The sequence below is a fragment of the Anas platyrhynchos genome, chromosome 5 (assembly GCF_047663525.1).
Source record: "Anas platyrhynchos isolate ZD024472 breed Pekin duck chromosome 5, IASCAAS_PekinDuck_T2T, whole genome shotgun sequence".
Classification (NCBI taxonomy): domain Eukaryota; kingdom Metazoa; phylum Chordata; class Aves; order Anseriformes; family Anatidae; genus Anas; species Anas platyrhynchos.
This window is the reverse complement of record NC_092591.1, coordinates 53,900,576-53,927,146: the sequence shown is the minus strand read 5'-3', so window position 1 is coordinate 53,927,146 and position 26,571 is coordinate 53,900,576. Positions and strand designations below refer to the sequence as shown.

At 53.3% G+C, this 26,571-nt stretch overlaps 3 protein-coding genes across 4 annotated transcripts in view; 2 read left to right on the top strand and 1 right to left on the bottom strand.

The window, feature by feature from the left end:
* Positions 1-3,513: 3,513 nt before the first annotated feature.
* On the top strand, positions 3,514-10,372 carry VPS51 (VPS51 subunit of GARP complex). The gene is made up of 10 exons (XM_027458831.3): positions 3,514-3,819; positions 4,469-4,598; positions 4,697-4,843; positions 5,332-5,554; positions 5,874-6,615; positions 7,158-7,376; positions 8,000-8,221; positions 8,667-8,788; positions 9,225-9,312; positions 9,732-10,372. Exons 1-10 carry the CDS (start codon positions 3,592-3,594, stop codon positions 9,990-9,992), a joined length of 2,382 nt encoding a protein of 793 aa, XP_027314632.3. The 5' UTR covers positions 3,514-3,591; the 3' UTR covers positions 9,993-10,372.
* A 1,193-nt stretch (positions 10,373-11,565) lies between these two features.
* On the bottom strand, positions 11,566-21,058 carry ACP2 (acid phosphatase 2, lysosomal). The gene is made up of 11 exons (XM_038180021.2): positions 20,897-21,058; positions 20,709-20,804; positions 20,550-20,636; positions 18,889-19,041; positions 18,453-18,551; positions 18,219-18,308; positions 16,063-16,195; positions 15,899-15,987; positions 15,172-15,278; positions 14,774-14,949; positions 11,566-14,696 (listed from the first exon to the last, which is right to left on the bottom strand). Exons 1-11 carry the CDS (start codon positions 21,032-21,034, stop codon positions 14,560-14,562), a joined length of 1,305 nt encoding a protein of 434 aa, XP_038035949.1. The 5' UTR covers positions 21,035-21,058; the 3' UTR covers positions 11,566-14,559.
* The window catches only part of NR1H3 (nuclear receptor subfamily 1 group H member 3), a 29,563-nt gene continuing 24,050 nt past the window's right edge, over positions 21,059-26,571 (top strand). The window contains exon 1 of one of the 2 annotated variants that reach the window (XM_027457469.3): positions 21,059-21,215. The gene's annotated coding sequence lies outside the window, so the exon portion shown is untranslated. Of the gene's footprint in view, positions 21,216-22,210; positions 22,353-26,571 lie in introns of those variants that run through there. The other variant, XM_005028714.6, reaches the window with a different exon arrangement.

The following is a 26,571-nucleotide window of genomic DNA, read 5'->3' as shown; positions in this document are numbered from 1 at the left end:
CATACATATTCATTACATAACCCCGCCTACCCTCGCTTCATATGCTAATTAGCTTATCAGTCCTTGCGCTTGCGCAAAGCCTTCCAAGAATTGTGGGCCGGGGTCTCCAGGATGTGGGCAGTGGTCTTTGGGAGGAAGGCCGTAGGTCTTCCTCGTAATGCACTTTTCACCTTTGCTTAATCAGTTGTTTTCCAAGCTGTAAAAATGCTGAGTTGGCTTTCAGTTTAACTGAGGGTCGGCAGATAACAGGAAGTCTCAGTTAACAAGACAAGACAATTGATTCAAGTTATCTCAAGTCTCAGCCTGACTAACGGTTAACAGATACTGGGATGTTTTCAAATAACAAGATGCTTAAACATAACAAAAGGTCTACAGATAACAAGATGTCGTTTACTTTGTCCTTGCTAACTTTTAACCACAAGATTTATTCTATCCTAAAGTGAGTTTATACTATATCAGGCAGACAAGCTCATCCTCATTGACTTTGCCTTCCAAGGCTAAGAAAGGTGAAGTTGGGCTCCTCCCGCAGGGGGAGGCAGCTTTCAGAGCTGCAGGGCCAGATTTGAGGATCAAGGATTAGTTTCTGGGTGCCCAAGGGGCCTTTCAGACTTTCTGGAGCAGGAGAAAGGATTTAGCGCCCTTCATCCTTAGGAGCTGCAACCCCTGGGGCGGTAAGCCTGCTCCTATCTCCCCCTGTGGACAAGGAAAAGCAGCGTGCAGGGTGCCAGAAAACTTGAAAGGTTTTATTGATTGACAGGAAACAGTATGAATACTGTATTTATTGGAAATTTATTCAGTGCTTACATATGTGAATTACCCCTGTAGCATGAACGATTTGGCACACACACTAGATGGAGCAATCCGCTGGGCACCCAGTGCTGCAAATAAAGAATGCCTGCCTTCGAAAACTCCAAATTGAGTCTTAGAGAGTTTCTTTGACTGACTTTCACGCTATCATCCAAGGACAGGGCCCAGCTCCACACCCCCCTCTGGGGGACACAGGGTTGGAATCTCCCCAGGCTGAGGCCAGAAACACGGCCGCTGCTGCTCTGCCTCATCTCTTGTCATGGCTGTGCCTCAGTGCCACAGCCCAGGCTGCAGAATGCTGAAAGTTCTGGAAAGTTCCTCTGGACTCGGGGCTGGAGGGCTGCCCCTGCCCCTCTCAGCTGCTCCCTGCCCTGTCCCTGGGCTCTCCAGGAGCCACGGAGCCGAGCCTTGGCGCGGGTTCCTCCCCAGGGCGCGGGGGGCCGCCCCCTTCCCTCAGCTCGCCTCAGCCCGCGCCCTGCTCTGCCTGTCCGTTAGCAGCCGCCATGGCAGCAGCAGCACCTGGGAGCGTTGAGAAGCCGGCTGCAACCGGATGGAACTGGCTGGAACCGGCTGCAAACCGCTGGAACCGGCTGGAACCAGCTGGAAACGGCTGCAACTGGCTGGAACCGGCTGGAAACGGCTGGAACCAGCTGGAACTGGCTGGAACCGGCTGGAACCAGCTGGAACCAGCACCAGGCTGCCCGGCTGCGTCCTCCATCTTGTCTCGCTCTGTGCCCAGTGCCCGGGCATTGTGCTTGTCACTGCTCAAAGCCTTCGCTTCTTTGGCTTGCCTGTCCTCCTGTGCCCTCGGCAGGACTGAGGCATTCCCCCTCGGCTTTCACAGCCCTCCTCCTGCCCAACACGCCCGTGCTGGCAAGAGATTTCCTGAGGTCTTGTCCTGGAATCCCTCAGAGATTTCCATGCCCTTGGGCTCAGCCGGGTCCAGATCTGGAAACGGGGGATGCTGGCCTTTGTTCGGCTGTGCCAAAATGCCAGCCGAGTGCTCCTGGGACTAGTTTGGGGGGTTATTTGCCAAGTCTGAGGAAGAACGTGCAGGGAAGAAGAGCGGGAATGGCGGCACCAAGGACTTTGGTTCTTCAGCTGCTTCTCTGTTAAATGTGGCAGCTCCCAGCAGTGTCTCTGTGTGGAAGAACGATGGGGGAATTGACAGACTGCTTTGACTGACCCTCTGGGGACAAAGGCTTGGCATCTCCCTAGGCTGAGGGCAGAAACACAGCCACTGTATTTCTGCATCATCTCTTGTCATGGCTGTGCCTAAATACTTGATGTCTGAGGGGAGGTTTGGGATTTGAGCTTGGAAGCCACTGTTCCATCCCCACGCTGTCCAAACTGGCTGTGATAAGTAGCTCTGTTCCTGCTCCTTGATACCTTGTGGAGCTTCCATCACCAGGACTTAGAGTATGCCTCAGTGGATTCACTGGCTTTGCTCCTGGTGTACAGAAGCCCGTGCTAAGCAAGGATGCAGTGGGCTTTGAAGTCCTTGTGGCACGAGAAGAACACCTAAGGTTCACTAGGGAATGCGGAAAAGAAGGGAAGCATGGCTCATGCTAGAGAGGTCTGCATCGAAGCGATCGTGCTGGCAGTTGTGTAGGCTGTGTTGGGTCCCATCAGCCTGGGTAAGGTGTAGGTGCCAGGGCCTGCAAGAGGAGTTGGAAGAGAGGGTGGGCGATGGAGTCCCGAGTGAGATTTTTCTCAAGGGGGATTTTTCTGCACATTGCAGCTTTGTCCTGCCTTGGTGTCTGTCTTGTCAGCCCCCTGCCCATGCCCCGTTATTTCTGGAGTTTGGGTCCTGCCCCCTTGTGCCCACAGCTCATGGTCCTTGGCAGCTGTCCTTCTCAGAGGGCATTTATGGCTGCTCACAGTGGTTCCCCTGCTAGGGAACTGAGAGAGGACGTTAGGGGAATATTAGCAAGTAGAGATAGAGTGATAGCATGAAACTAGGATGCTCAAACTAATTAAAGCAAGAAGCCTTGGGCCCCTTTACCAAGGTCAGTCTCCTAATAAGAGTGTGAGCCTATGTTAAGAAACTGGTCCTGTGGATGGACAAGAGACAAGGAGCAACTGAGTCTGCGCAGAGACAAGAGATCAAGGAGCAGAGACGAGGAAGAGTCATCAATCTTCATCCCCATGACCGCCGAAGACCACCACCAGCATACACTGTGCAAGTGCAGATGGGAGCAGTTTATGGAAATGACTCCTTGGAACCAATTTTAATATTAAACAGGGACAGGTTATGAATATGTATAGGCGTGGTGTGAAACTCCATGCATATGTCACTCTTTTCTGCATAAAACCAAGGCAAGTTGCCACGCCAGGTGTGCACGACTTTGGCGGCACCACCCCCCCGTGCTGCGCAGCACTGAATAAACACAGCTAATTTACAGTCTTTCTGATTGTGGAGTCCGTTTTCCACAAGTCATGAACACGGCTGCTGCCATTGCTTTATGGCCTGTATTTACGTTATTGACAGACGCCATGGGCTTTATGTGCTGTATTTACTGTCTGAGGCCACCTGCTTTGTGTGCTTTATTTCCTTTACTGACTGAGGCCATGTGCTTCATGTGCTTTATTTCCTTCACTGACTTGTGCTTTATGTGCTTTATGTGCTTTATTCACAAGGGGCCCCTGAGGCGGCGCCGTGCGGCCTGGTGGGGCCGGGGCTGGGGAGGGGCCGGGGGCCGGTAACCATGGTAACGGCCCCGCCCGGAAGTGACGCCGGGAGCTGGGCAGGAAGTCAGGCGCTGGCACGGAAGTGGCGGCGTGATGGCGGACGGGGAGGCGGCGGGGACCGACACCGGCACCGACACCGGGACCGAGACCGACACCGGCTCTGGCAGTGGCACCGGCACCGGCACCGGCCCCTCCTGGCGCCGGCCTCATGGCCCGCTGCAGCGCTACTACGGGCTGCCCGCCGCCGAGGCAGCGGAGGCCGCCCCGGACCCCATCGACATCAACGGGCCTCACTTTGACCCGGAAGTTTACCTCGCGAAGGTGACCTTTGACCCCGCCGTGACCCGCACCCCCACCCCGGGGACCTCCTGAGGTTTGGGTGTCCGCCTGGGGGGATCCCAAGGGGTTCCTGTGGGGATCCCAAGGGGTTCCTATGGGGATCTCGCAGCCTTCATGGGGTGAGCGGTGCCGTGCAATCTGTACCCCCGCCCCCAGAGCCCTGTGGGGACTCCATTAACCCCACCGTCAGGCTGTGCTGGGTCCCTGAGAGACCTTCCAACCCCCTTCAGATCCCCACAGAGGGGTTTTCTGGGTACCCAACAGATCTCCCCCCCCCCCAGGCGCTCTTTGGGATCCTGTATGTCCCCTGTGTAGGGGCCATATGGGGCTATTGGGGGCTGTTGTGGATCCCAGCAGGGCCCTGGTGTGCAGCTGGAAGCTCTTAGGGTTCCTTCTCGCAATGCCAGGGTGCCATCTAAGTGGCTGTGTGGCAGGCAGGCCTCCCCGAGCAGCGTGTTGGGCTGGGGGAGACAGCTGGAGGGCTCTACCATGCAATTAGGGGGGCAGCTCAGGAGCCCAGAACCACTGTGGAGGGATGTAGGGGCCTGGGAGGGGGTTGTTGCGGCTGCGGGAGAGTTGTTGGGGTGCCATAGGGCCAGGGTGCGGTTCTATCATGATTTCCCTCTTCCAGGTGCGCAGCGAGTGCCCCCTGGGGCAGTTGTTGGCCCGCGAAGCTGCGCTGGGGCGGGAGATCCGCGCTCTCGACAGCGACATGCAGACGCTGCTCTACGAGAACTATAACAAGTTCATTTCTGCCACAGGTGGGCTCTCAGGGGGGACACAAGCATTTGGGGGGGGGACCTGTGGGATCCCAAGTGGCTCAGGGACCCATGGGTCTCATTTTTTTCCCTCCCCCCAGACACTATCCGAAAGATGAAGGTCGATTTCCGCCGCATGGAGGCAGAGATGGACGATTTGGCTGCCAACATGGCAGCCATCAGCACCTCCAGCGCCCGTGTCAGCGCGGCGCTGCAGGACCGTCACCGCCGGGGCGCCCAGCTGGCTGGTATGGGGAGGGAGGAGTGGAGCCCAGGAGGGCAAATCTATGGGGTTTGGGGACAGATCTTGGGGTTGGGTGACTCGGGGAGGACAGATTGTGGGGTTGGGGGTCAGATCTGGGGTTTGGAGGGGCCTGGGGATTAGATTTTGGCCTTTTAGGGGTAAATATGAGGGGATGAGGAGACAGATGTTAGCGTGTAGGGTTCTTGTAGTTTGGAGTGTACACTGTGGGAGCCCAGCGGGGTTGGGGGAGCCCATCTGGGGGCACACCTGGGCTTTGTGGGGTGGGCAGATAACGGCGTGGGGGGAGCAGAGGAGGCAGATGACGGGGAAGGGGGCTGAGAGTCAGATGGGGGGGGAGAAATGGGATCCCAGAGGGGGCCGATCAGGACCTGCATCATCCGTAGCCCTTCCCCTTGGTCCTTGCGCCCCCCACCTCGGTGCCCAATCCTTTCCCCCACGCCCGACTCCTTCCTGACATCCTGGCCCCTCCAGGCGTGCAGGCGCTCCTGCGGAAGCTGCAGTCCCTCGTGGAGGTGCCGGGGCGGCTGCGGCGCTGGGCGGCACCGGGGGCAGATCCTGCGCGGGCCCTGCACTGCTACGCCCGCGCCCGGGCCGTGCTGCGCCACTACCGCCACCTGCCTTCGTTCCGGGCCATCGAGGACGAGAGCCACGCCATCATGGCCGAGCTGGCCCAGCGCCTCCGGGCACGCCTCCGGTATGGTCACTCCGCAGCCCGCTGCCAGCAGGAGGTGGGGTTGTGAGGGTGTTCACTCTGGAGCCTACTGGTGGCGGCTGTGGAGAACAGAGGGTGTTCGTTCTGGAGGGTAACGATAGCAGTTCCTCTAACAACTTTATTCCACTGGGAACTCTGGAACATGCTGATGCTATGAAGTCCTCATTTCTCCTTTGTTTTTCAATAATTATCGTTAACTCTGAAGCCTACTGATGACCTTTATTGCTTTTTCCTGTTTTGCTGTGCTGCTGTTAACCTCAGAACCTCGTAGCACCCAGCTAACCCCCCCCCATCTCTCTAGGGACGACACCTTGGACCCCAAGGAGCTCACAGAGTGTGTGGAGATGCTGCTGCAGCTGGAGGAGCCGCCTGAGGAGCTGTGCGAGGAGTTCCTGAGCCATGCCGGTGCTCGCCTGGAGACCGAGCTGGCGGCGCTGGAGGCTGAGCTGCCCCCAGCTGATCCCTCTGGCGCTGCCACCACTCCTCCCCCGGCCTCCGACATCCTGGACTTCGTTGACCGGGGCAGCTCGGCCTTCGTGGGCAACCTGTGCCTGCTCGCAGCCTCGTACCGCAGCCTCTTCGAGGGCTGCCCGGGGGTGGGGGAAGGCCGCCTGGAGGCTTTCGCCGCTGCCCTCACCGCCCGCTACTTCGAGCTGCTGGAGCGGCGCCTGGCGCTGGAGCGGGGCCTGGGCGACACCTCGCTGCTGGTGCGGGCGCTCGACCGCTTCCACCGCCGCCTCCGCGCCCTCCTCGAGCTGCTGCCCACGGCCGGGGCCGAAGCAGGCGCCGCGCTGGTGGCCCGGGCAGCGGGTGAGCGGGTGGCCCGCTACCTGCGGGCGCTGCAGACCTTCTTCCTGGGGTGCCTGGGTGACGTGCGCCAGGCGCTGGCAGCTCCCCGGCCCCCTGGCAAAGAGGGGCCCGGGCTCCCCGACCTCCTGGCCACGCTGTCCTCCTCCGTTCTCGGCCAGCTCAAGGCCGTCCTGGCCTACGTGCAGCTCTTCACCGCCAAGGACGTGGCCTTCGCCAGCTTGCCCTACTTCAAGGTGGGCTGGGGGCAGTGGGGGGAGCCTTGTGGGAAGTATGGGGGTCACTGGGGGTGGCTGGGGGCTGCGCAGGGTGGGGTGGAGGTTGCACGGGCTTAAAATAAGCATGGGTTTACTTCACAGATCGCATGGGGCAGATTGGCGGTCCCTGGGGGGGTTGTTGGGGTGATTTTGGGGTTGCAGAGCACAGCTTGGTGGAACTGGGTTTGTTTTGGGGTTGTACGGGGCAGTTGTGCTTTGCGTTGTGCATGGCAGTGGTGTGTGAGGGGCTGCTGGGGGCCATGGGGAAAATATCGGGCTCCAGGGGCAGTTTTGGGGATACAGAGGAGGTTTTTGGGAGACCCAGGGTGGTATTTTTGGGACGTAACCCTCCAGGTTTGGTCACGGGGCCGTTCTACACGGTGACATGGGTGCGACAGCGCTGCCCAGCAGCAGTTCTTTGGGGTGCAGCCGAGGCTTTTACGGTGCAGTGGCAGCTTTTAAGCAGGCAGGGGTAGCAGTTTGGTATTTTGGGAGGTGTAACCCTCTGCTTTTGGCCACAGGGGGAGTTCTGCGTAGAGGCGGTGCGCGAAGGGCTGGTGGTGGCCTTCGTGCGCTGGCTCTGCCGCACCGCCCGGGGCTTTGCCGACAGCCCCACGGAGAGGGGAGCCCCCGCAGCACCCCCGGCACTGCTGCTGCTCCTCGCCCGCCTCTGCCTCGACTACGAGGCCACCACCATCAGCTACATCCTCACCCTTACCGACGAGCAGTTTCCTCCTGAGGTGAGCTCCAAAACCCACCCTCGTTGGCCCCAAAATGGCTCAGAGGGGGCCCTGAATGTCCCCAAGGTGCCACAGAGCAGCCCCGAGTCCTAGTGGCTGTCCAGAACATGGGAGTGTGTGTGGAAGCATGGGGATCTTCCTTTGAACTTTGTGTGCCCCCAAATGTCCACGAGGGACCCTGAAATGTCCCCAAAGGGATCTTGAATGTCCCCAAGCCTCTCTCTGTGTCCCACTATGGCCCCATGTCTGTCCAGAATGTGGCCCCAAGAACAGCAGTATGTGTGGAGGCAGAAGGGTCCCTGCGTGTCCCAGTGTCCCTCAGTGTCCCTAAGGGGTGGGAGATCCACAAAACGTCCCCAGGAGGCCTTGGCATGTCCCTGAGCCCCTCCAAATGCTACAACGATGTGAGGACAATAGGGATGCAGCACTTTGGGACAGCCCAGGTGCCCCCTGATGTCTCTGTGTACCCTCACAACAGATGTTGCTGTGCATGGGGACACTGGGGGAGGCTTTTACACGTCTCCTCACATCCCTGTGCCACCAAGGAGCCATCTCCCTGTGTCCCCAAATCCCAAGGACACAGGCTGCGTGTGGAAGTGTCCCCATGTCCTTTGTGCCCCCAGGACACAGGGCCAGCGGTGACGCCAGGCCCGGCGCTGTGCGCGGAGGCTCGGGGGGCGGCGCAGCGGCTGCTCGACCACTACGTGCAGGTGCAGGGGGCGGCGGTGGCGCAGATGCTGCGGAAGAGCGTGGAGACGCGCGACTGGTTGGGCACCGTCGAGCCCCGCAACGTCCGCGCCGTCATGAAGCGCGTGGTCGAGGACATCACTGCCATCGACGTCCAGGTTGGGGCAGCACCGGGCCCTTATAGGGGCTTGGGGTGGGGGCTGGAGACCCATAGAGGAGTCCCAGATGTTCCTGGGGGTCCCTGAAGGGGCCAGAAATCATGCCTGCCGTCCCTATGAAGTCATTGAGGATTTTAGGATGTTGCAGGTGGTCCCTGTGGGGCTCCCTAAAGCACCCTCAGGAGTCCCAGAGGGTTCCTGGGCGGGTTTTGGAGTCCCAGAGGGTTCCTTGCAGGGGGGCTGAAGTCTCTGAAGGGTCAAGAGGAGACTCCCTGAGGTGTCCATAATGATTTTAGGGAGAGACCAGAGGGGTCTGAGAGGATCTCAAACGGACTGGGAAGTCTCAGAGGGTTTTGAGGGATCCTGGCTTGTTTTGGGAGTCCCCAGGGGGGTATTTGGGGTGGGTTTGGGGGACGCTGGCACTGAGCATGGTGTGATGCTGCAGGTGGGGCAGCTCTTCGAGGAGGGCGTGCGGCGGGCACAGAGCAGCGACTCGAGCCGGCGCGCCTTCTCCGTCTACAGCAGCTCGCGGGCGCCTGGGCGCTACGCCCCCAGCTACACCCCCAGGTCAGCCCTGTCACCTGGGTCACCTCCCTGTCAGCCCGGGGTCACCCCGTTGTCCCCACATTCGTGACCAGCCCCACGTCCTCCTGGCTGTCTTCATGGCTCCAAATGATCCCAATGTTCCCCTACAGTCCCCGTGTCCCTGTGACAATCTTCATATCCCAAATTGTCCCAACATCCACCCATGGTCCCCACATCCTTTGGTGGTCCCTGTGTCCCCAAACCATCCCAGTATCCCTTGATGATCCCCATGTGCCTTAAGTCCCCGTGCTGTGACTCTCCCCACATCCTCCACCCACATCCCCATGTTCTCCTGCCTTTGTGTCCCCATACAGCCCTCACATCCCATCTGTCACCATGTCCCCTGACTGTCCCCGTGCCCTCCCTCCTCCCCTGCCAGTCCCCTGTCCCCCGATTGTCCTGCTTTCGTTGTCCCCAGTGCCCCGATGGACACGCACCTGCTCAGCAACATCCAGAAGCTCTTCTCCGAACGCATTGACATCTTCAGCCCGGTCGAGTTCAACAAGGTGAGGCCATAGGGATGTCCCAGTGTCCCTCAGGTGTCCCCGAGGTCCCTGAGCTGTCCATCTTCCCACCTGTCACACGTCCCTCGTGTCCCCATGTCCCCAGTGCTGGGGTTTTGGGGTTCCTCAGGGGCTGATAGCTAAGACAAGGGGGGTTGGTCCCTGGGGCAGATGGCAGGGGTGAGTGTCAATGTTCCTGTGTCCCCACACTGATGTGGCTTAAGGTCTCTGTAACCCCAGTGTGACATGTCCCCATGTCCTAACACACGTTAGGATGAGGATGAGGGTGTCCTAGGTGCTGATGACCCCAGAGAGGTGTCCCTAATTTCTCCACATCCCTGTGCGGACACAACTTGAGCCACCTTGCGCTGGCTGTCCCTGTCCCCACTGTGCCACTTATCCCTGCTGTCCCTACATCCCAGGTGTCGGTGCTGACGGGGATCATCAAGATCAGCCTGAAGACGCTGCTGGAGTGCGTGCGGCTGCGGACGTTGGGGCGTTTCGGGCTGCAGCAGGTGCAGGTGGACGGCCACTACCTGCAGCTCTACCTCTGGCGCTTCGCCGCCGACGAGCGCGTGGTGCAGGGGCTGCTGGACGAGGTGGCCGCCAGCGCTGCCCACCGCTGCCTCGACCCTGTCCCCATGGAGCACAGCGTCGTCGAGCTCATCTGCGAGCGCGGGTAGGACCTGAAGATGCCGGGGGGACACGTGGGGATGTGTAGGATTGCGGGGGGCATTGGGATATGGGACATCTGTGTTGCTGTGGGGCGCAGCAGAGTTGGGGATGTCTTTGGGAGGGCTGTGTCATGGGTCCTGGGGCACCCTATGTGATCCCACACATGCAGCAACACACGAGAACATCCCATGTCCCCCCAACAGTCCTGGTGACACCCCACATTGTCCCCCCTGCGTCCCGGTGATGCCAATCCTGTGTTGTACCTGCCACCCCAGTGCCATGCCACGTCATTCCACTACCTTGGTGACTTCCCCCGATGCCTGGGGCATGCTGGGTGCAGCCCCTGTGTCATGGTTGAGGACAATAAATAAAATGCATGTGAGCTCTGCCTTGTCCCTGTGCCTGGACAGCTGGAGGATGGTGGGGTGGGGACATCTCTGGGGAAACTAAATTGAAAAGCTTGGTCACCATTGACTCCCTAAATAAGCTGAACAGCGATGGATGGACAGATACTCCTACTAGAAGAGATCAGGAAGTTGAGGGAGCGTTGCAGACACCGTGGTCCCTAATGGAGTGGCCAAAGCAACCAAAATGAGAACTTTTTGTCTCTCTGTCTCGCTGTAACAGTAAGATCTTGATACTGAGCTTTTGGTAAAGCACCAAAAGATAGAAAGCACAAGCTGAATCCTCAACGTTATCAACTCTTCAGGAGCAAACATCTCCCATTGCTATTGACTGCGGGCACAGCAACTGGAAGTTACGAATTCACGACATTTATTCACCTTTAGATGGCGCTGGAATACCATATTTAAAACAGCTCACAGCTTAATTCAAATTCTCTTTGTTAGAACTTCAATCAAGGTACCTGCAAGTATTTTGTTGATTCAGCATTGGGGGGAAGGAGGGTGCATGCTGTTTTCTCTAATTTTTGTGTGTCAGCAAAAAAATTGCAGTATTAGGACTCTGGGAGGGCACTGAAACCAATATAAAGGAGGTGCTCAAATAACCAAATGTGGTAATAATGTTGAAGATAATGTTGAAGGCCTGGGCAGCAGGGTACCTTCAAGGGAATATCTTCATGTCCGAGTGGCAATACTGTTACGGATTTGAACGCACACCCTATCATCATTCCAACTACTGTATTGCCATTGCTGTTATTACCCTGCATACCAACTTCGAAATCGTAAATTGTCTCAGGTACGGCACTTTCTCAGAATATTTACTGGTGAGGGAGGCTATTTTCCAGCATGCGTACAGATTATACTTTCTCAGGTTTTCCAAGAACTTCCAAATGTTGCAGTTGTAAGTTTCAGAGGTTTAAGCATGGTTATGTGGTGCTTCCTGATAAGAGATTCCGTAGACGGATAAATCCTCGTGATGGAAATCACTGCCTGGCAGTGCTGACACATGGAAGCTGCTGTTCCAGCCACATGCTAACACCTCATGTCAACAGGCACAAGAGGGGCATGGGAAGCAGGGAGAAACAGGATGAAGCAGCTTGAGACAGGAGGCCAGGGCAAGGCCCAGAGCTGGAGGAGAAATAAAAAATAATAAAAAAAAAACAACACATGGGCAAAAAAATGTAAAACCAGATATTTATTTACAACAACTAAAGCAAACTGAGATGGCCACCCTCATGAAGACCGGGCTGTTGCAGTGGCACTCCATCAGAAGTTGTCCGCTTCTGAACTCAAAGCAGTCTGTCAATTCCCCCATCGTTCTTCCACACAGAGACACTGCTGGGAGCTGCCACATTTAACAGAGAAGCAGCTGAAGAACCAAAGTCCTTGGTGCCGCCATTCCCGCTCTTCTTTCCCTCACGTTCTTCCTCAAACTCGGAAAATAACCACCCAAACTAGTCCCAGGAGCACTCAGCTGGCATTTTGGCACAGCCGAACAAAGGCCAGCATCCCCCGTTTCCAGATCTGGACATGGCTGAGCCCAAGGGCACGGAAATCTCTGAGGGATTCCAGGACAAGACCTCAGGAAATCTCTTGCCAGCATGGGCGTGTTGGGCAGGAGGAGGGCTGTGAAAGCCAAGGGGGAATGCCTCAGTCCTGCCGAGGGCACAGGAGGACAGGCAAGCCAAAGAAGCGAAGGCTTTGAGCGGCGACAAGCACAACGCCCGGGCACTGGGCACAGAGCGAGACAAGATGGAGAACACAGCCGGGCAGCCTGGTGCTGGTTGCAGCTGGTTCCAGCTGGTTCCAGCCGGTTCCAGCGGGTTCCAGCGGGTTGCAGCCAGTTGCAGCCGGCTTCCCAACGCTCCCAGGCGCTGCTGCTGCCATGGCGGCTGCTAACGGCCAGGCAGAGCAGGGCGCGTGCTGAGGCGAGCTGAGGGAAGGGGGCGGCCCCCCGCGCCCTGGGGAGGAACCCGCACCAAGGCTCGGCTCCGTGGCTCCTGGAGAGCCCAGGGACAGGGCAGGGAGGAGCTGAGAGGGGCAGGGGCAGCCCTCCAGCCCCGACTCCAGAGGAACTTTCCAGAACTTTCAGCATTCTGCAGCCTGGGCTGTGGCACTGAGGCACAGCCATGACAAGAGATGAGGCAGAGCAGCAGCGGCCGTGTTTCTGGCCTCAGCCTGGGGAGATTCCAACCCTGTGTCCCCCAGAGGGGGGTGTGGAGCTGGGCCCTGTCCTTGGGTGATAGCATGAAAGTCAGTCAAAGAAACTCTCTAAGACTCAATTTGGAGTTTTAGGGAGCAGGCATTCTCAGGAACTAGGAACACCTAGTGTGTGTTCCAAATTGTTCACATTTCAGGGGTTATATACAGTTATAACCATTCTTTAGGTTTCCAATTACTAACATAGTCATACTATTTCCCATAACTCATTAAACTCTTTAAAGTTCTCTGACACATCCACATTTGTTTCCACTCATGGTCTCTCCGTGGGTGTCTGGTGGTCGTCAGTACACTTCCTCACTGTATCCCTTGGTTGAGCCCAGCCCTTGTACATGCTCAGGCCCTCTCCTTCTCTCTGATTGTGTTCTCTCGTCTTGGGCCTGCACACTGAGCATAGTCGGTTACACATCCAAGCACACCTGCACAGCATGACTTCCTCACCTAATCTGCTGACACATCCTGCAGGCCTGGGTCATCTTGCCCTCAGTTTGAGATACAAGTCTGTATTTTGGTACAGATGAAGCTGGCCAAGTAATACAAAGTTTCTAAACTCCCTGCTATCCAGCCAAACATGGTAAGGTTTCACCTATCATCTAATGAAGGACTTCAAATCTGATCCGATGGTTCTATCAAGGAAGAGACTGTTTGTCTCGTCAACTCGGTATCATGGGGACAGGTGAGAGAGGATTGTGGCTTCCATCCAGCTTGCTGGGAGAAAATCACATTTTGGATAAAATGCTGAAGAGTGGCAGATGAAGGGGCCCATATTTACTTGCAAAGTCTGATCCTTATTATTTTGTTTGTTTGTTTGTTTTCCATTTTTTTCTGGGTAAGGCTGTGCAGTAGGGAGGATGGGAAAATAAAAAAAAAACAACTTTGGAAGTTGGCATTCAGTCTAGTCTTAGGTAAACAGCTCTGCTACGTTTCTTTAATTATAGCATAAAAACTTTCTGCCAGTAAGGCATGTTCCTTGGGCTCCAGCTGAAATCTGGACTGCCTGCAGTACAGGATACTCCCCTGTAGTAGGTACTTGAAGTGCAGAGGGCAAATTCAAAGACTGAATCTTTAGAAAAGAAACTTTAGAATTCTTTAGAAAGAATCTTTAGAAACATAGAAAACGTTTCCTATCTACAAGGACTTCCTCCTTTCTAGAGCCACCATTGCACAAGAAATGGGGTGCACTGTGACTACAAGAATTCATCTCCTTTACGAAACTCTTTACTCTGTGGATCATACATAACCTACTTTGAGCTGAATGCTAGAAACCACTGCCAGGTTTGCAGTCCTGTCCTGATTACAGGCCAGTTCTCTCTTGAACTACACTTTGATGAGGGGAAAAGGAGACCATGAACCACTACTTAGCAGCAGCCTCAAGAAATGCTTTTCACCACCTGCCATCTCTGCAGCAGCTCCCTCTGCATGGTCAGCAGATGAGTGTCTGTGCATCATGGGGGAGCTGGGCCTTCTGCTCCAAGCCCAGCCCTCTCACCACCATGAGTCCAAGGACGTGAGAGAAAAGCACACAAAGCAGGATGACCCTGAAGAGAGATGTAATTCTTAATCGTACTCCATGTGGCACCTTCTGGAGGCCCAAGTCCCCCTGCCACAGGAAGGGTGAGTGGTAACATTTACAATCATTGAAAGGAGGAAAATTCTTCATGAGGAGCAGCTGCTCTAACTGGCCTTGGTGAGAATCCCAGGCTGACTGTATGAGGGCTGGAGGCACCACACAGTACCCTGGCTTCTCAGAATTAAAATGCATCACTTCCATTAGGGTAGGTCAGTCCTCTCTCTGGGTCATCACCTTTAGAAAATGTCCAAAAAAATCACAGTTCAGCTTCATTCTGGGAAGCAATGGCCAAAGCAGAAGAATGTTCAGTTACTGAAGGTGCCCGATCATCCTTAGGGGCAACGCTGCTCCCCCCTACTGCCTGGGAAGCAGGTGAAGCAACTGTCAGGCCTGCTCTTCTCCCTCATTGGAAACGTGCCGGTAGCCAGGGGGCTGAGACTGTACGCGAAGGAGTACAGTCAAGAGGAGGATTATAAGGAGGAGGAGAACGGATCCACACACAGCCAGACCCACAAACAGTCCTGCAAGGGAGAAAATAAGTGGTCAGAGTAAATCCAAGCTTTCCCCTTCTGCACGTTCTGGTCCAGCCTGGGCTCACCTGTCTCTTGCATGCTGCTTGCTACCTGACATTCTTGCTCCCAGTTTTGAGGCACAACAGGATCTGTGAGTTCCAAGAATTTATGCAGGGGACATTTGTGCTGACAGCCAGGGATTGTCAGTGGGAAAGGTTCCTTCCCGCTCTCATTCCGGAAAAACATCTCCACAGAGAAGTCACTGAAAACGAAACACAGCTAGATTTTTTTTTTTCCTCCAGCTCAAGTCACCCCTTCCCAAAAAAAAATCTTAGAGTGCACACCATTTCCTTTAGTCTGGTCACAGTTTTCCTCCTAAGAGTCTGCCACTAGGAGCAAGCTTGCATCCCCCTAGATTGCACCTAGCCTAGGTATCTAACCCTTGAGGTGAAATCACAGCAGACATCTTTACTGCAGCCCTCACCCATCATCCTCTTGGTACAGCTCAAATAAATGACATGAGGCGTATGGTGCTTGAATCTTGTTGTAGACATCTAGAGCCATCTGCAGTGCCACAAGTGTGGTGTCATGCTGAGAAAGAGGGAAAAAAACCAAATCAGTCACCCTCATGAATGTGGCAGGGCAGCTCAGACCATACCAGCAATGGGCAGGGCAGTGCAGAAGGGAAGCCACCTTTGTAACTTCCATTGAAAGAAGGGAAAGGAGCAGTAGTTGGAAAGGTGATCTGTGATGGTGCCAGAGAAGGGGAGGAGGTGAAACACAGCCATATCTATCCTGCATCGTTCTTTTAAGGATTAATCTCTAGGGAGCAATCTGGGAGATGCTTGACTTTCCAGCCAGCAGGCTGCTGGAAAGGGGGGTGACTCTAGCTGTACTGCTGAAACACCACGTTGGAGTAGCAGCAACCCATCCACCAAATAAATACAGCAGTGGCTCCCCAAAGACTGCCGGTCTTATCCATGAGCCTAAGCTATACCAGGAACTAAGTGCAGCTTGGGAATTTTCCTCGGGGGCCCCAGAGGAACGATGCCAGGTATTGCATATCCCACCCAGCCAGAGGCAAAGATGCATCTCCTGCTCACTGCACAGACTGGAGAGAAGCCAGAAAGGGTAAAAACCATTAGCAAGCCCCAACCCCGAATGTGAGGAGGAGGAGATGGAGCAAAGTTCATACCCAACCTCTGACTTACCGCTGAATAGGCAAGAAGTTTCAGGTGCTGGTGGGCAGAGGCATTTGCTGCTTTGGTTAGGTTTTTCCTAATGTGATCCAGCAGGACCCCTGGGGAAAGGGAACAGCTAGTAAGATTCAAAATCTAGGTGGAGCAGCACAAAGCTCCTTCCCTACTGCACTCACCGCCTTGCAAACGAGCTTTTTCTACCCGATGGTGGATTCCAAACAGAAATTCAAAACCAAAGTCTTTCAGTTGCTTCAACTGAGACATGACATCTGGCGTCACCCATGGTGGCAAATCCATTTTGTGTGCTTGCTAGAAAGAGAAAGAGAGTAGTCAGCTGGAGCCAGCACAGACCACAGATTAATCAGAGAATGGGAGTCAGGGTGTCTGGAGTTCTGCCCATACTGCCACTGATTTTTTGTATTGTTTAAGTACGACCCTTGTCTGATTAGAATTCTGTCCTCGCCCTGTCGTGCTGCATATAGAGAATACACATAGTTCATGTCGTTCCTTTTAAATGTTGTTTCAGAAACTAATTGTGAGCAGCATCAAGACTAGAACCTAGGAGCTACTTTTCTGTGAAAGCACACCTGGAGTGCAGGGTTAAAGTGTTAGGACAGTACGGTAATCTTGGGGCATTTGGTTTCTGGTTTACCTGCAGCACAATTCCCCAGGAGGCTCTATGGGCCACTGAAAGATGTTGGAAAAGTTAGGAAAAGTTAGCAAGCACTTAGTGCTAGCGGACATCGTAGTGGGATGCACCACTGACAGAGCCCGGTAATCAAACCTAGAACACACAGAAGTGGGAACCAAGAGAATTTACTTTGCAGCCAACCCTTTACAAGAAAGGATTAGTTATACTGGCAGACAAACAAGGGTTGTGGTTCCCTGGCATTACTCGGATGGAGCAATTTTGTATGCCACATCCTGTTAAACTGCCAGAAGACGAGTTTGAATATCCTTAAGGGCCCATTCTGTCTCAGCAGTTCACAGAAATTCCCATCAGCAACCTAGGTATTTAGTTAGGTTTTCATTAATTTCCAAAGAGAGTAGCCGGAAAGTTCAGGTATTTCTTGGACCTTTTTTTTTTTTTCCACCCAGATGGTAGAGTGAATCTGCTGGCTCAGGTGAGAAAAACATTGCTCTTCAGGGCACTGTTTGTAAAAGTGAGAAATAAGAGGAAGCTCGAAGTGGCCACAGCCATTAGTCAGGCTGAGGGTATAGTTTTTACAGTAAATACCCTTCCTTACTACGGTGTAGTTTCATTTTGGGACAGTGAGCTGTCAGCCAGGTTCTCAGGGATATGACGGTTGTCAGCTGGGCTTCCGGGCCCAATTTGCAAGCTGTTTAAGTGAGTCTTGAAAGCGCAGTTTTGAAATTCTTGATCTCTCTGACCAGGAGTTTTTGTTACTGACAGAACTTGTTTCACTGTCACTGTTACAAGATAGGAGATTGGCTTTGTGATACAAAGGGCAAATTTACACAGTGCAATGCAGCTCTGGGCTGGAATATTCTCAGGTTGCAGCAACTCAGGCAACTACTTTATGAAGCAAAGTGCAATGCCATGCAGATTTATGCTTTGCATCCCTAATGTAGTATATACTGCATTACTGCACCATTGCCAGCAATCTCACTACCCTTGCATCTCCATAGGACCAACAGAGTGTCAAAAGCAGCACGTCAGTGTCAGGGTTTACATTTTGTTCTATCACTTACCAGTCTGATATTTAAAGATCTCTTTAATTTTTTTCGTTGTGCTATTTGATTGTACACAAACCTGTACCACAACTATAAGTCTCCTGGATGCGTGACCTTTACTTTGGCATTAGCACTGCTAAATCGATTTTTATTTTTAAGCTTCCAGGAGATGTGCTTTCAAGAAAATTCCGTTTGAGTTTTGTGCTTCGCCTCAGATAATAAAACAGTAACGTCTGTCTCTAGAGTCTTTGTCACAGGACCTCATAATGGGTCAAAAAACAGATGTCGGTGAACCCCACTTAACCCAGTGGAGCACTTCTTTAGAGAGGGCATTAACAGAAACAAAGAAGTGACCGATCCAAATTAACAGAAGCAGAATCAGGAACAGTCCAAATTTAAAACCTCTAATTTAAATCATAAAGTTAGCACTCCTTCAGCTTCCAGAGATCTCATTTCTACCTTACTTAATTCAGAATTGCCCGCGGACATCGGAAGATTTCAGATTGTGGTCATTTTCTAGTGTCTTTCAAATCAGGTATTTATAGTGCTGTTGGCCTTTTTTCCTGGCTTTGGCATTACAAAGTGGGAGGTTTACATAGCAAAGTGCAAATCCATGCGCATTTCTGCGGAAACTTACTTCACAGAACAGTGTGTCATACACACTCCAGACAGTCTCCAGAGAGACATCCCGAATCCCAGTCTCATTTGCCACCATCTGCAGGAATTGCTGTAGGTACGAACAGAAAGAGAGAGGCCTTCAATTTTCCAGTTTTGTGCTGCATGATATGCACTACATGATATTGTCAGAGCTCTGATTATGTAGAAGCGATATTTTAACTACAGGGCCACTTTATCTCACACCATCACTTACCAAATTGTCTCTGGTCTTATTTACGTATTCTGCTGAGTGCCGTGTTTCATTCTGTAGTTGTTCGTACCGTGGGCAGGGGCTCAATGGGAACTTCAGTAGCTGGGCAGAGATGAGAGCAGGTAAGTCAATGGGAATTCCATATGTACAGGATTTTAAACATACATAATGGTAATGAAACCCCAACCATCTACAGCTTCAAGTTCTGCCCTCTAACATGCTCCAGCCAGCCTGTGTGTGGCCTGGTGCAGCTAATATAGTGAGTGAACAAACACAGCCCCTCAGTTCTCATCTTGTTCAGAGAACAAACGAATCTTTGCAAGTCAGGTCCCAGGAGAAGCTCAAAACAATCTGAATTGAGCCTGAAGTAAAGACTTTTGGAGAGGTCAGCACAACATGCCACTTGGGTAGTCAGGATGTATCCTCAGGACTAACTTACCCTTTCCCCAGACTCTGGCACTGTGTGTACAGGGATCGGCTGCCAGGAAATGTTAGGGTTGAACATCTGTTGTCTCTCTGGGGGATACAGGCCTGCCAGATTGGCCTCCGCACTCATCAACGTCCGATCGTAATCTGTGCTGCGGATGAAGATCTGCCAGGACAGGGACAGCGCACCGTTAGTAACGCCACTGTAAGCGGTGCCACTGGGACGCAGGGCAACGCACGTGCTGAGGAACATTGCCACGTGCCCTGCAGCTGCTTGTGGACAACAGGAACTGAAGTGATGGGGCCTGCTGGCGTCAACCTGGACGAAACTTTAAGGATGGATGTGAAAGAAGCTTCGCTGTGCAATGCTACAGCAGTCTGTTCCGGGTAAGTGAAATAGCGAGAAGCACTGTGTGGAGATTACAGATAGGAAGAAGGGAGTCTGAAAATAAACGAGTCAGAGAAGAGCAAGACAGAGGTGTGCAGATAATGATGGGCACAGATAGGAAATGCGCTGTATTTACAGAGCAGGACTGGGGCAAACTGCTGTGTTCAGTTCTCCATTCCAGGAACAAGCTGCTGCTCCTGCAAAAACCTGGCTTCTCCAAACCTCAGCTTTGCCATCTGAGAAATAATTAATAATAATCTGTGGTCTAAGAAAGAGAAGGGGAGAGCTGAGATATCATTTGATCAGTGTGGGCTCTTGGGGTTAATGGGCCAAGACTTACCATTTCAGAGCTCAGAGAGATCTGAGCCAAAAAGGAAAGAAAAGGGAAAATACTAAAGAGTTCAGAAGGTCAAAATGGCAAAACTTTGCTGTTCCGTTATCTGTGTGCTAAAAACACTGGGAGGAGATTGGGAAAAAACTAGTGCAAAAGAGCAGGAACACGTGTGAAAGAATGTCCTTAACCCCAGCATACTGGATCTGAAACAAGAACTAAAAACCAGAAGAATCAAACAGAATGTCAAGCTTGGGGTTTTAAGTGCTAAAAAACCACCACATATGCTCACCCTGTATAGCATCCCCCATATCTCAAAACTTACCAGTCATGACAAAAAAGTCTGACAATTCCACTTTTACCTCCCAACTGTGGCTTGAAAGCAACTGATCCTGTACATGCTAGACAGGATTGCCTTCATCCTAGGCAAGCTCTGAAAAAAGGAACTATTTTAAAAGATAAGCATCTAATTTTACAAGTGTCGTAAAAAAACACAGTTAAGCCCTGGGCATATTTGCTTTCTTCAGCACCTTTTGCCAAGGCTCCAGCTTGTCGCTGAGTCAGGTGACAGACGGTCACACAGTGTCAACCAGAGGCGACGCTTCTCATAAGAGAGCTTGCTCAACTCCAGCTGCTACGGGCTTTGTTAGCAGAACTGTTCCTGTTTGCATATGCCACGGTTTGTTTCTCCTTCTCGGGCAAGGGAAGAGAAACAGCTTCAGCTGGCAAAAGCTTTGTAAGAGCGGAGTATATGAATATCCTACTGAGGAAGGTTAAAGGCTCCACGTTTGAGCTGACACTGGAAGTTTTGTTGAAGAAGCAGATGACAGAGGGGGTGTCATCCGAGCCACGTCCAGCTGGGTGCTTCCTGGGGAGCCCACAAAGGCCAGACAAACCCTACAGGGACTCCCAGTCTGCCTCGTTTGTCCGACCACCCCCCCGGCCCGGCACTCACCTCCTGCCGCCGGTACGCGGCGCCCAGGAAGCCTCGGTAGCGCCGCCGCAGGGCCTGGCCCAGCTCCCAGTGCTGCCGCATCCCCACCTGCAACGGCAGCGGCGTTACCCTGGGCCCCGCTCCTCCTCCCCGGGCCCGCTTCGCGCTGCCCGCACCCACCTGCGTGAGCTGCCCGAAGCCCTGCGGCCAGGCGGCCTCCTGGAAGGGGTCCCGCGGGTAGGCCTTGATGGGCGAGCGGTCCCCGTGCCGGTACACCTGCGGGCGGCGGGCGGTCAGCGCAAGCCCCGCTCCCCCTCCCCATCTCCCCTCCCCTCCTCCCCTCACCTCACCCCTCTCCCTCCCCTCACCAGCGTCACGAAGCGGAGGCTGCGGGGCCGGGCGGGCTGCAGGCACAGCGCCAGCAGCAGCAGGAGCAGCAGCAGCGCGGCGCCTCCTCTCCACCCCCAGCACCCCCTCCAGCAGCCGCGCAGCGCCTCAGCCGCCATCGCGCCCCCCCCTTCCTCCTTCTTCCCCCCCCCCCGGGCCCGCCCGGCGCTGCCTCCGCCTCCCCCCAGCACTGCGCGCGCGCGGCCTGCCCGGGGCCCGGCTGAGGCGGCGCCCGGCCGGGCCGGTGGCGGCCCTGAGGCGGCGGGCAGGGCCCTGCGCCCCTCACAGCGGCCGCGTGAGGTAAGGGGGCGACCACGGTGCCCTAATCGCGCTGAGGGGGGCTCTCCCAGCCGCCAGCCTTGCGGAGCTGTGTGGGTGATGAATTATTTGTGGTATAAAGGGGCTGTGTCCGCGCCCGCTGCGTGCAGCGGCCAAGGTTCAGCTGGGCGGAACGGTTTGTTTAATCCGCTTGCGCCTGGATGTGTCACGAACCCGAGGATATTTCGTCTTGCTTGGAAAAGGGGCGCCTTGCTGGGTGTTTTTCTAGCCTTCCTGCCCAGCTCGGGAGGCGCGGTAAGAAGTTATTCGCGGATGAGGAGCGGGTGTTGTTCGCAGCAGGCACCCACCTACTTGGTTGTGGTATTTTTGTTATTTTTTTTTTTCTATTGGTTTTGCTTTTCTTTTCTGATTTGAGAAAGCTGACAGGAAATCGGTGATGAAGCAGAGCTTCGAGCGCCGCTGGGGCCGGAGCAGGCGTCAGGCAGAAGCTGAGGTCAGAGCTGTGATGTAAAGGCAGTGCCGGGCGAGCTCGCTTTGACCCTAGCCCCTAACTGGTAATTTGCACGCCGGGCCAGCTCTCCCAGCTCCAACCCATGCGGAAAGAAAAGGATTGCTCACGGCCTCAATTACCAGTCACCGCACGCTGCCCCGTACCGCGCCGGGGAGCGATCTGGCCCCTTTTACAGAAGGGGCTGCTCGTCCTTGAGCGAGGTCTCCGAGGTCTCGCCCGCCCTGAGCCGTCGGCCACACAAGCGCGTGGCGTGGCTGCAAGCCACCACCTTGCCTTCAGCTCGGAGCCACGCGTGTGGAACCGACTTCGGTTCAGCTGTTTGCTGGCACAAACCCCAGCTTTCATTTCGCTCCCGCAGCACTCAGGGTGGATTTCGCACCGGGGGCTTGCTCTGGTGGGCACCGAGAGCAAGCTTCCCAGAGTGGGCGGCTGCTGGGTGGAGTGGGGCGAGGCGGGGCGAGACACGCGTGGCGTGGGCGGCCGGGTCGGAGTGGCGGGCCAGCAGCACCGGTAACTTTCCTCCCGGGGCTGGGGAGGCGCTGGAAGGTGCTGGAAGGAAACGGGGCCCTGGCAGCGCAGGAAGGAGCCGCTCACCCACTGGGATCACAGAGCAGAGAGGGCTCTGCTTTGGGACAGCGCTGGAAAAGGTTTCCTCCCTCTGAGCGGATGGGGCAGGCGGTGGGAAGGGGTCGGGTGATTGTGGCGGTCACTGTGTGCCCAGAGAGCCCCGAGCTCTGCTGGAGGTGCTTCAGGGTGTAGGATGGGGAGGTGTTTGCTTGTTTTGTGCCTGCTCGTCACCTGTCCTTGTCTGCGCTGCTCAGCTCAGCGTTTTGCTGTCCCCTTCACCCGCTGCGTCCTGTCAGCCTGCATCGCAAGCTTTCCGGGGCGCAGGCTCATCTGCAGGGCCATCAGTTTACACAGCACCGTGAGAGGGTAACTGGGCTTCTGCTGGTGGTGATTTCTCTGTGTGTCGTTTCGTTGCCACATGTTGTGCTGAGGTCCAGAGATGTGCAGCAACAGGTATTTTGTTACAGCACAACAAACCTCGGATCGCTGCTGAGAGATACTTTCCGACACAGATTTCCCACCCCCCTGCCTTTTTTATTTATTTTTTTTTTCCCCTAAAGGCACCATTGGGCTCCTCACTGCAAGGCTTCTTCTGCGGGAGTCTCCAGCCCTGACTCACATTCGTGACTAACCGTTTGGATCACTGTGTGTCAGCCAGTTCCTGGCTATGACTGCAGGTTATGTTTGCAGGGAAGACAATCCTCTGAGCTCTGCTGCTCGTCCTGAGGAACGTGGAGCATCTGCTGCTCCCCAGGTGTCCGGGAGAAGGCCGTACATGAGGGCAGGCAGAAAAGGGAAAAGCTGTTTGCTCCTTCCCCTAGCGAGTAGTGGTCTCCCCTTCTAATTAAGAGAGCGGATTTGGCTTGAGAATTCCAGCCGTGTGTTGCTGAGCTCCGCCTTCCCTCCTTTGGGCTGTGGGAAGAGGGCATTGGACATGGTCCACATTGTGCCAGGGCAAGATGGAGTTTGGCCTTGCCACACTTCTCTGCCACCACGCCTGCAACGTGCTCACCAGAAGGTTCCTCCTGCTGCAAGGCCTGAGAGCAGGCTGCCCGGCTTGCCGGCCTAATCCCTTGTCGAAATCTGGTGTGGAGCTTAGTGCTTCTTTCTCCTGTGTTTACACATGTGTGTTCTTCTTTGCAGAAGGAGGCCAGCAAAATAGCTGGGAGAATAAACCCGAGGCAGAGTGTGGAGCTGCTCAGGAGCTCGGTGGCTCCTTGAGGAACCCCGCAGCTGTTTGTGTAGTGAAGAACAGCAGAAGTACTGTAGCAGGGCCTAGTTATATATAAATTGCCTAATCCGAAAAAAGCAAAAACTAACAAACAGGAAACTTTATCACTGACTTGTTGCATCCTGGCCGTGTGCCTTGGGTTACCCTTGTCGCTGGGGAGCAGTTACTGCTGGGCAAGTGTGGCTTGCTGCCTCATCCCCATCTCACACCTGTAGGGAGAGTGGTGTTTCCAGCGCTGCTATCTCTGTTCAGAGAAGTTTTTCAGGAAGGGTGCTTTCTCTAGGAATAGCCCTTAGGACTCTCAGAGCGCTCATTCTTTGGTAGAGAGAAGGATGAATGCTCTGCTGTCTTTAAACGTGCGATCCGGTCTTTAGAAGTGGGAATGGTCTCAGGCCACAAAAGTTGTATCTTTTGTAATTGGATCTGGTATGTGAGCATCTGGCTATCAGCAAGGACTTTTTTCAAAATGTCAAGCTTTGATTTTAAGGCCTTTAGCTGTTGCTGTTTTCCAGAAGTCATGTTCCCGGGGAAGAATATAGAATATAAGGTGCCTTGTCTTGAACATGTTGAAGGGCGATCCTGCTTGCTGCTCTGGAAGCAGCTGCTGTGAAAGTCTGGTTGCCACAGGTCTGTGAGTCTTTGTATATCGAATAGGAAAACTTGTCAGATTGATGGAACCCCCCAGCAGTAAGACCTGCAGATCTGACAATCTTAGAGCAAAGCAACTGTTTCAGAATTGAGGTGAAACTTAACATGTGCAGATATTTTGTTTCACTGGGGAAAATTGCTCTGCTGCAGAGTATTACCCTGTGTTCCTCACCGCATGATAATTCAGGAAGGCAGAATTGCATCCTCTTTGCTGTGGAAACCGTCTCCGTGGGAAGGAGCCTCATCTTGGGAGGGAATTCAGGGGAGTGCTTCCTGCAGTCAGGCACAGTTCTGCATCTAGGCCACAAACAGGTTCAACTTGGTCATGCTTCTGCTTCTGCTCGTATGTAAGTACAACGTTTGACCCAGCATTTCCACTGCGGTTACGGCAGCTGGCAAGCTGTATTGGAACGAGCTTTGGTTTGACTGATGGGTATGATATTGTTAAATTAGATCAGGCTTTACGTGTTCTGGCATTCGTTTCTCTGTTAAAAGTTCTAGCCCCCCTGTGTGGTGGTGGCCATCTGTGACTTGCTGCTTAAGACAAAATATCTTTTTTCTCCAATTTTTGGAGCATGGACGAACTCCTTGCTAGTGTCCTCGCTAACAAGGAGCCATCCTGGGAGCCAGCGTGGCTTGCGGTTTTAGACCTGGAGATCTCAAAACCAGATTTCCTGTAAGGTAAAATCACTCGTTTTATGGAGTGTCCAAAAGAAAATGTTAAGGTGATAGCAGCCTCATTTCGTAACGTGAGTTGAAATCTACGCTGCCAAGCTTTTAAGTGTCTTATCTGGGGAGGGCAAAGGCTAATTCAGGTAGTGCACATAGGAGGGCAGAGTGAAAAACCTGTCCTTTGTGTTTAAGGGAAGGGGGGAGGGAAATACGTGTTTATTAGTGTGAAGTTGATGGTGAAATGGAGAGAACGATGTTAGAGAATTAGAAATCTAATTCTTGTTTTGATCAGACCAAAGCCATTGTCTGTAGGATTAAGCGGGAGAACTGGGATGGGAGGATTGAAGGGCTTTCAAAGCCGTGCTGCAGAGCCAAGCTGAATTATACCTCTCTGGGATGTAAATAAAAGATGTTCGGTGAGTATTGCACTGGTTGCTAAAGCAGATGACTGACAAGAGAGTAGGTGTTCCCTGGCATATTAGGTTCTGTAGTTTATTCAAAGGTTTAGAAATATATATATAGGTAAATAAACTTGTACAATTTCTTGAAATGAATGGGGCAGAGGAGTGGCATCCATTCCCTCTCTGGGGAGAGGGGCTCTCTTGGCCAGCTGTGAAACAAACAAAGCTGAGTGGTTTAAAGCCAGGCTTCCAACTTGCTGCTTTTAAATCTCGGTGGGTGATTTAAGTTATTCACGTAAGCCTGGTTTTGCATTTGGTGTTTTCCTAAAAGGAAGGTACCTTCTAATTGGCGAAGCTAATTTATTAATATTTCTTGCTAAGCAGGATGATAGTGTATACATGCATCCGCGTTATGCTATTATATCACAGTAAATGTTTATGTTAGAAAATAGTCACTTGGTTTTACTGGATGAGTAATTCCTTTCCTTATGACTTGTGCAAAACTGCATTTGAATAAAAAGGTCAAATTAGAAACATGCAAAACTAAATATTTTATAACTAGACTATAATCAAGGGCTCGATACTGAAGAGAAAATATGCTTGCTGGAGTGTGTTGTTGTTGAAACTGTTTTAGTGTAACAAGGCAGTGTTATCTGTACTCAGCAAAACGGACTGGTTGTTTTTGGTCATTGTGTCCTTCCAGATCTTAGAATGAGCATAACTCATCCTCCCTTGTGTTGTTTTTATTCAGAGATTAGAAGAGAGAAAACATCTCCCCCCTCTTTTATGCTTCCCTCCCCCAGCGTTCAGTGAACTGAACTAATTTAATAATCAAATTGATGAAACTAATCTTTCTGTCCTTTTTCCATCGGTACTTCAGTGGACTCTGGTTCCGTGGCCTTAAGAACTTCTTCAAGTTTAGGAATCACGTTCTTTAAGCATTCCACTGCAACCGTGTGCTCTCTCTGCTTGGAGAGCATTCCTGCTTTTGTTGTAATGATTGTTTTAGGCTTTACCATAATTTCTCATTGTTTTAGAAAACAAATTTACTGAGTGTAAGCTTGGACAAATGCGTGTAAATTGCTACTTAAACAGAAATGTTTGGAATTTAAGCAGTCTATTTAGGGCCCTTATGAAACGAGGGCAAAGAGGTAGGCTTCTGAAACAACTCTGTGGTGTGTCTCGGTTGCCAGGGCCATGCATGCAGAAATGTGCCAGTCCCCAAAGGACTCCACATGCTATGGCAGTGACTTCCTGGACGTTGTTCCATTGTCACGCTGTCAGATAACGCACATGTAGTGGCTCCTTGAGCACCCACGGGGAATGTTTGCGGGCACTTGATGCTGC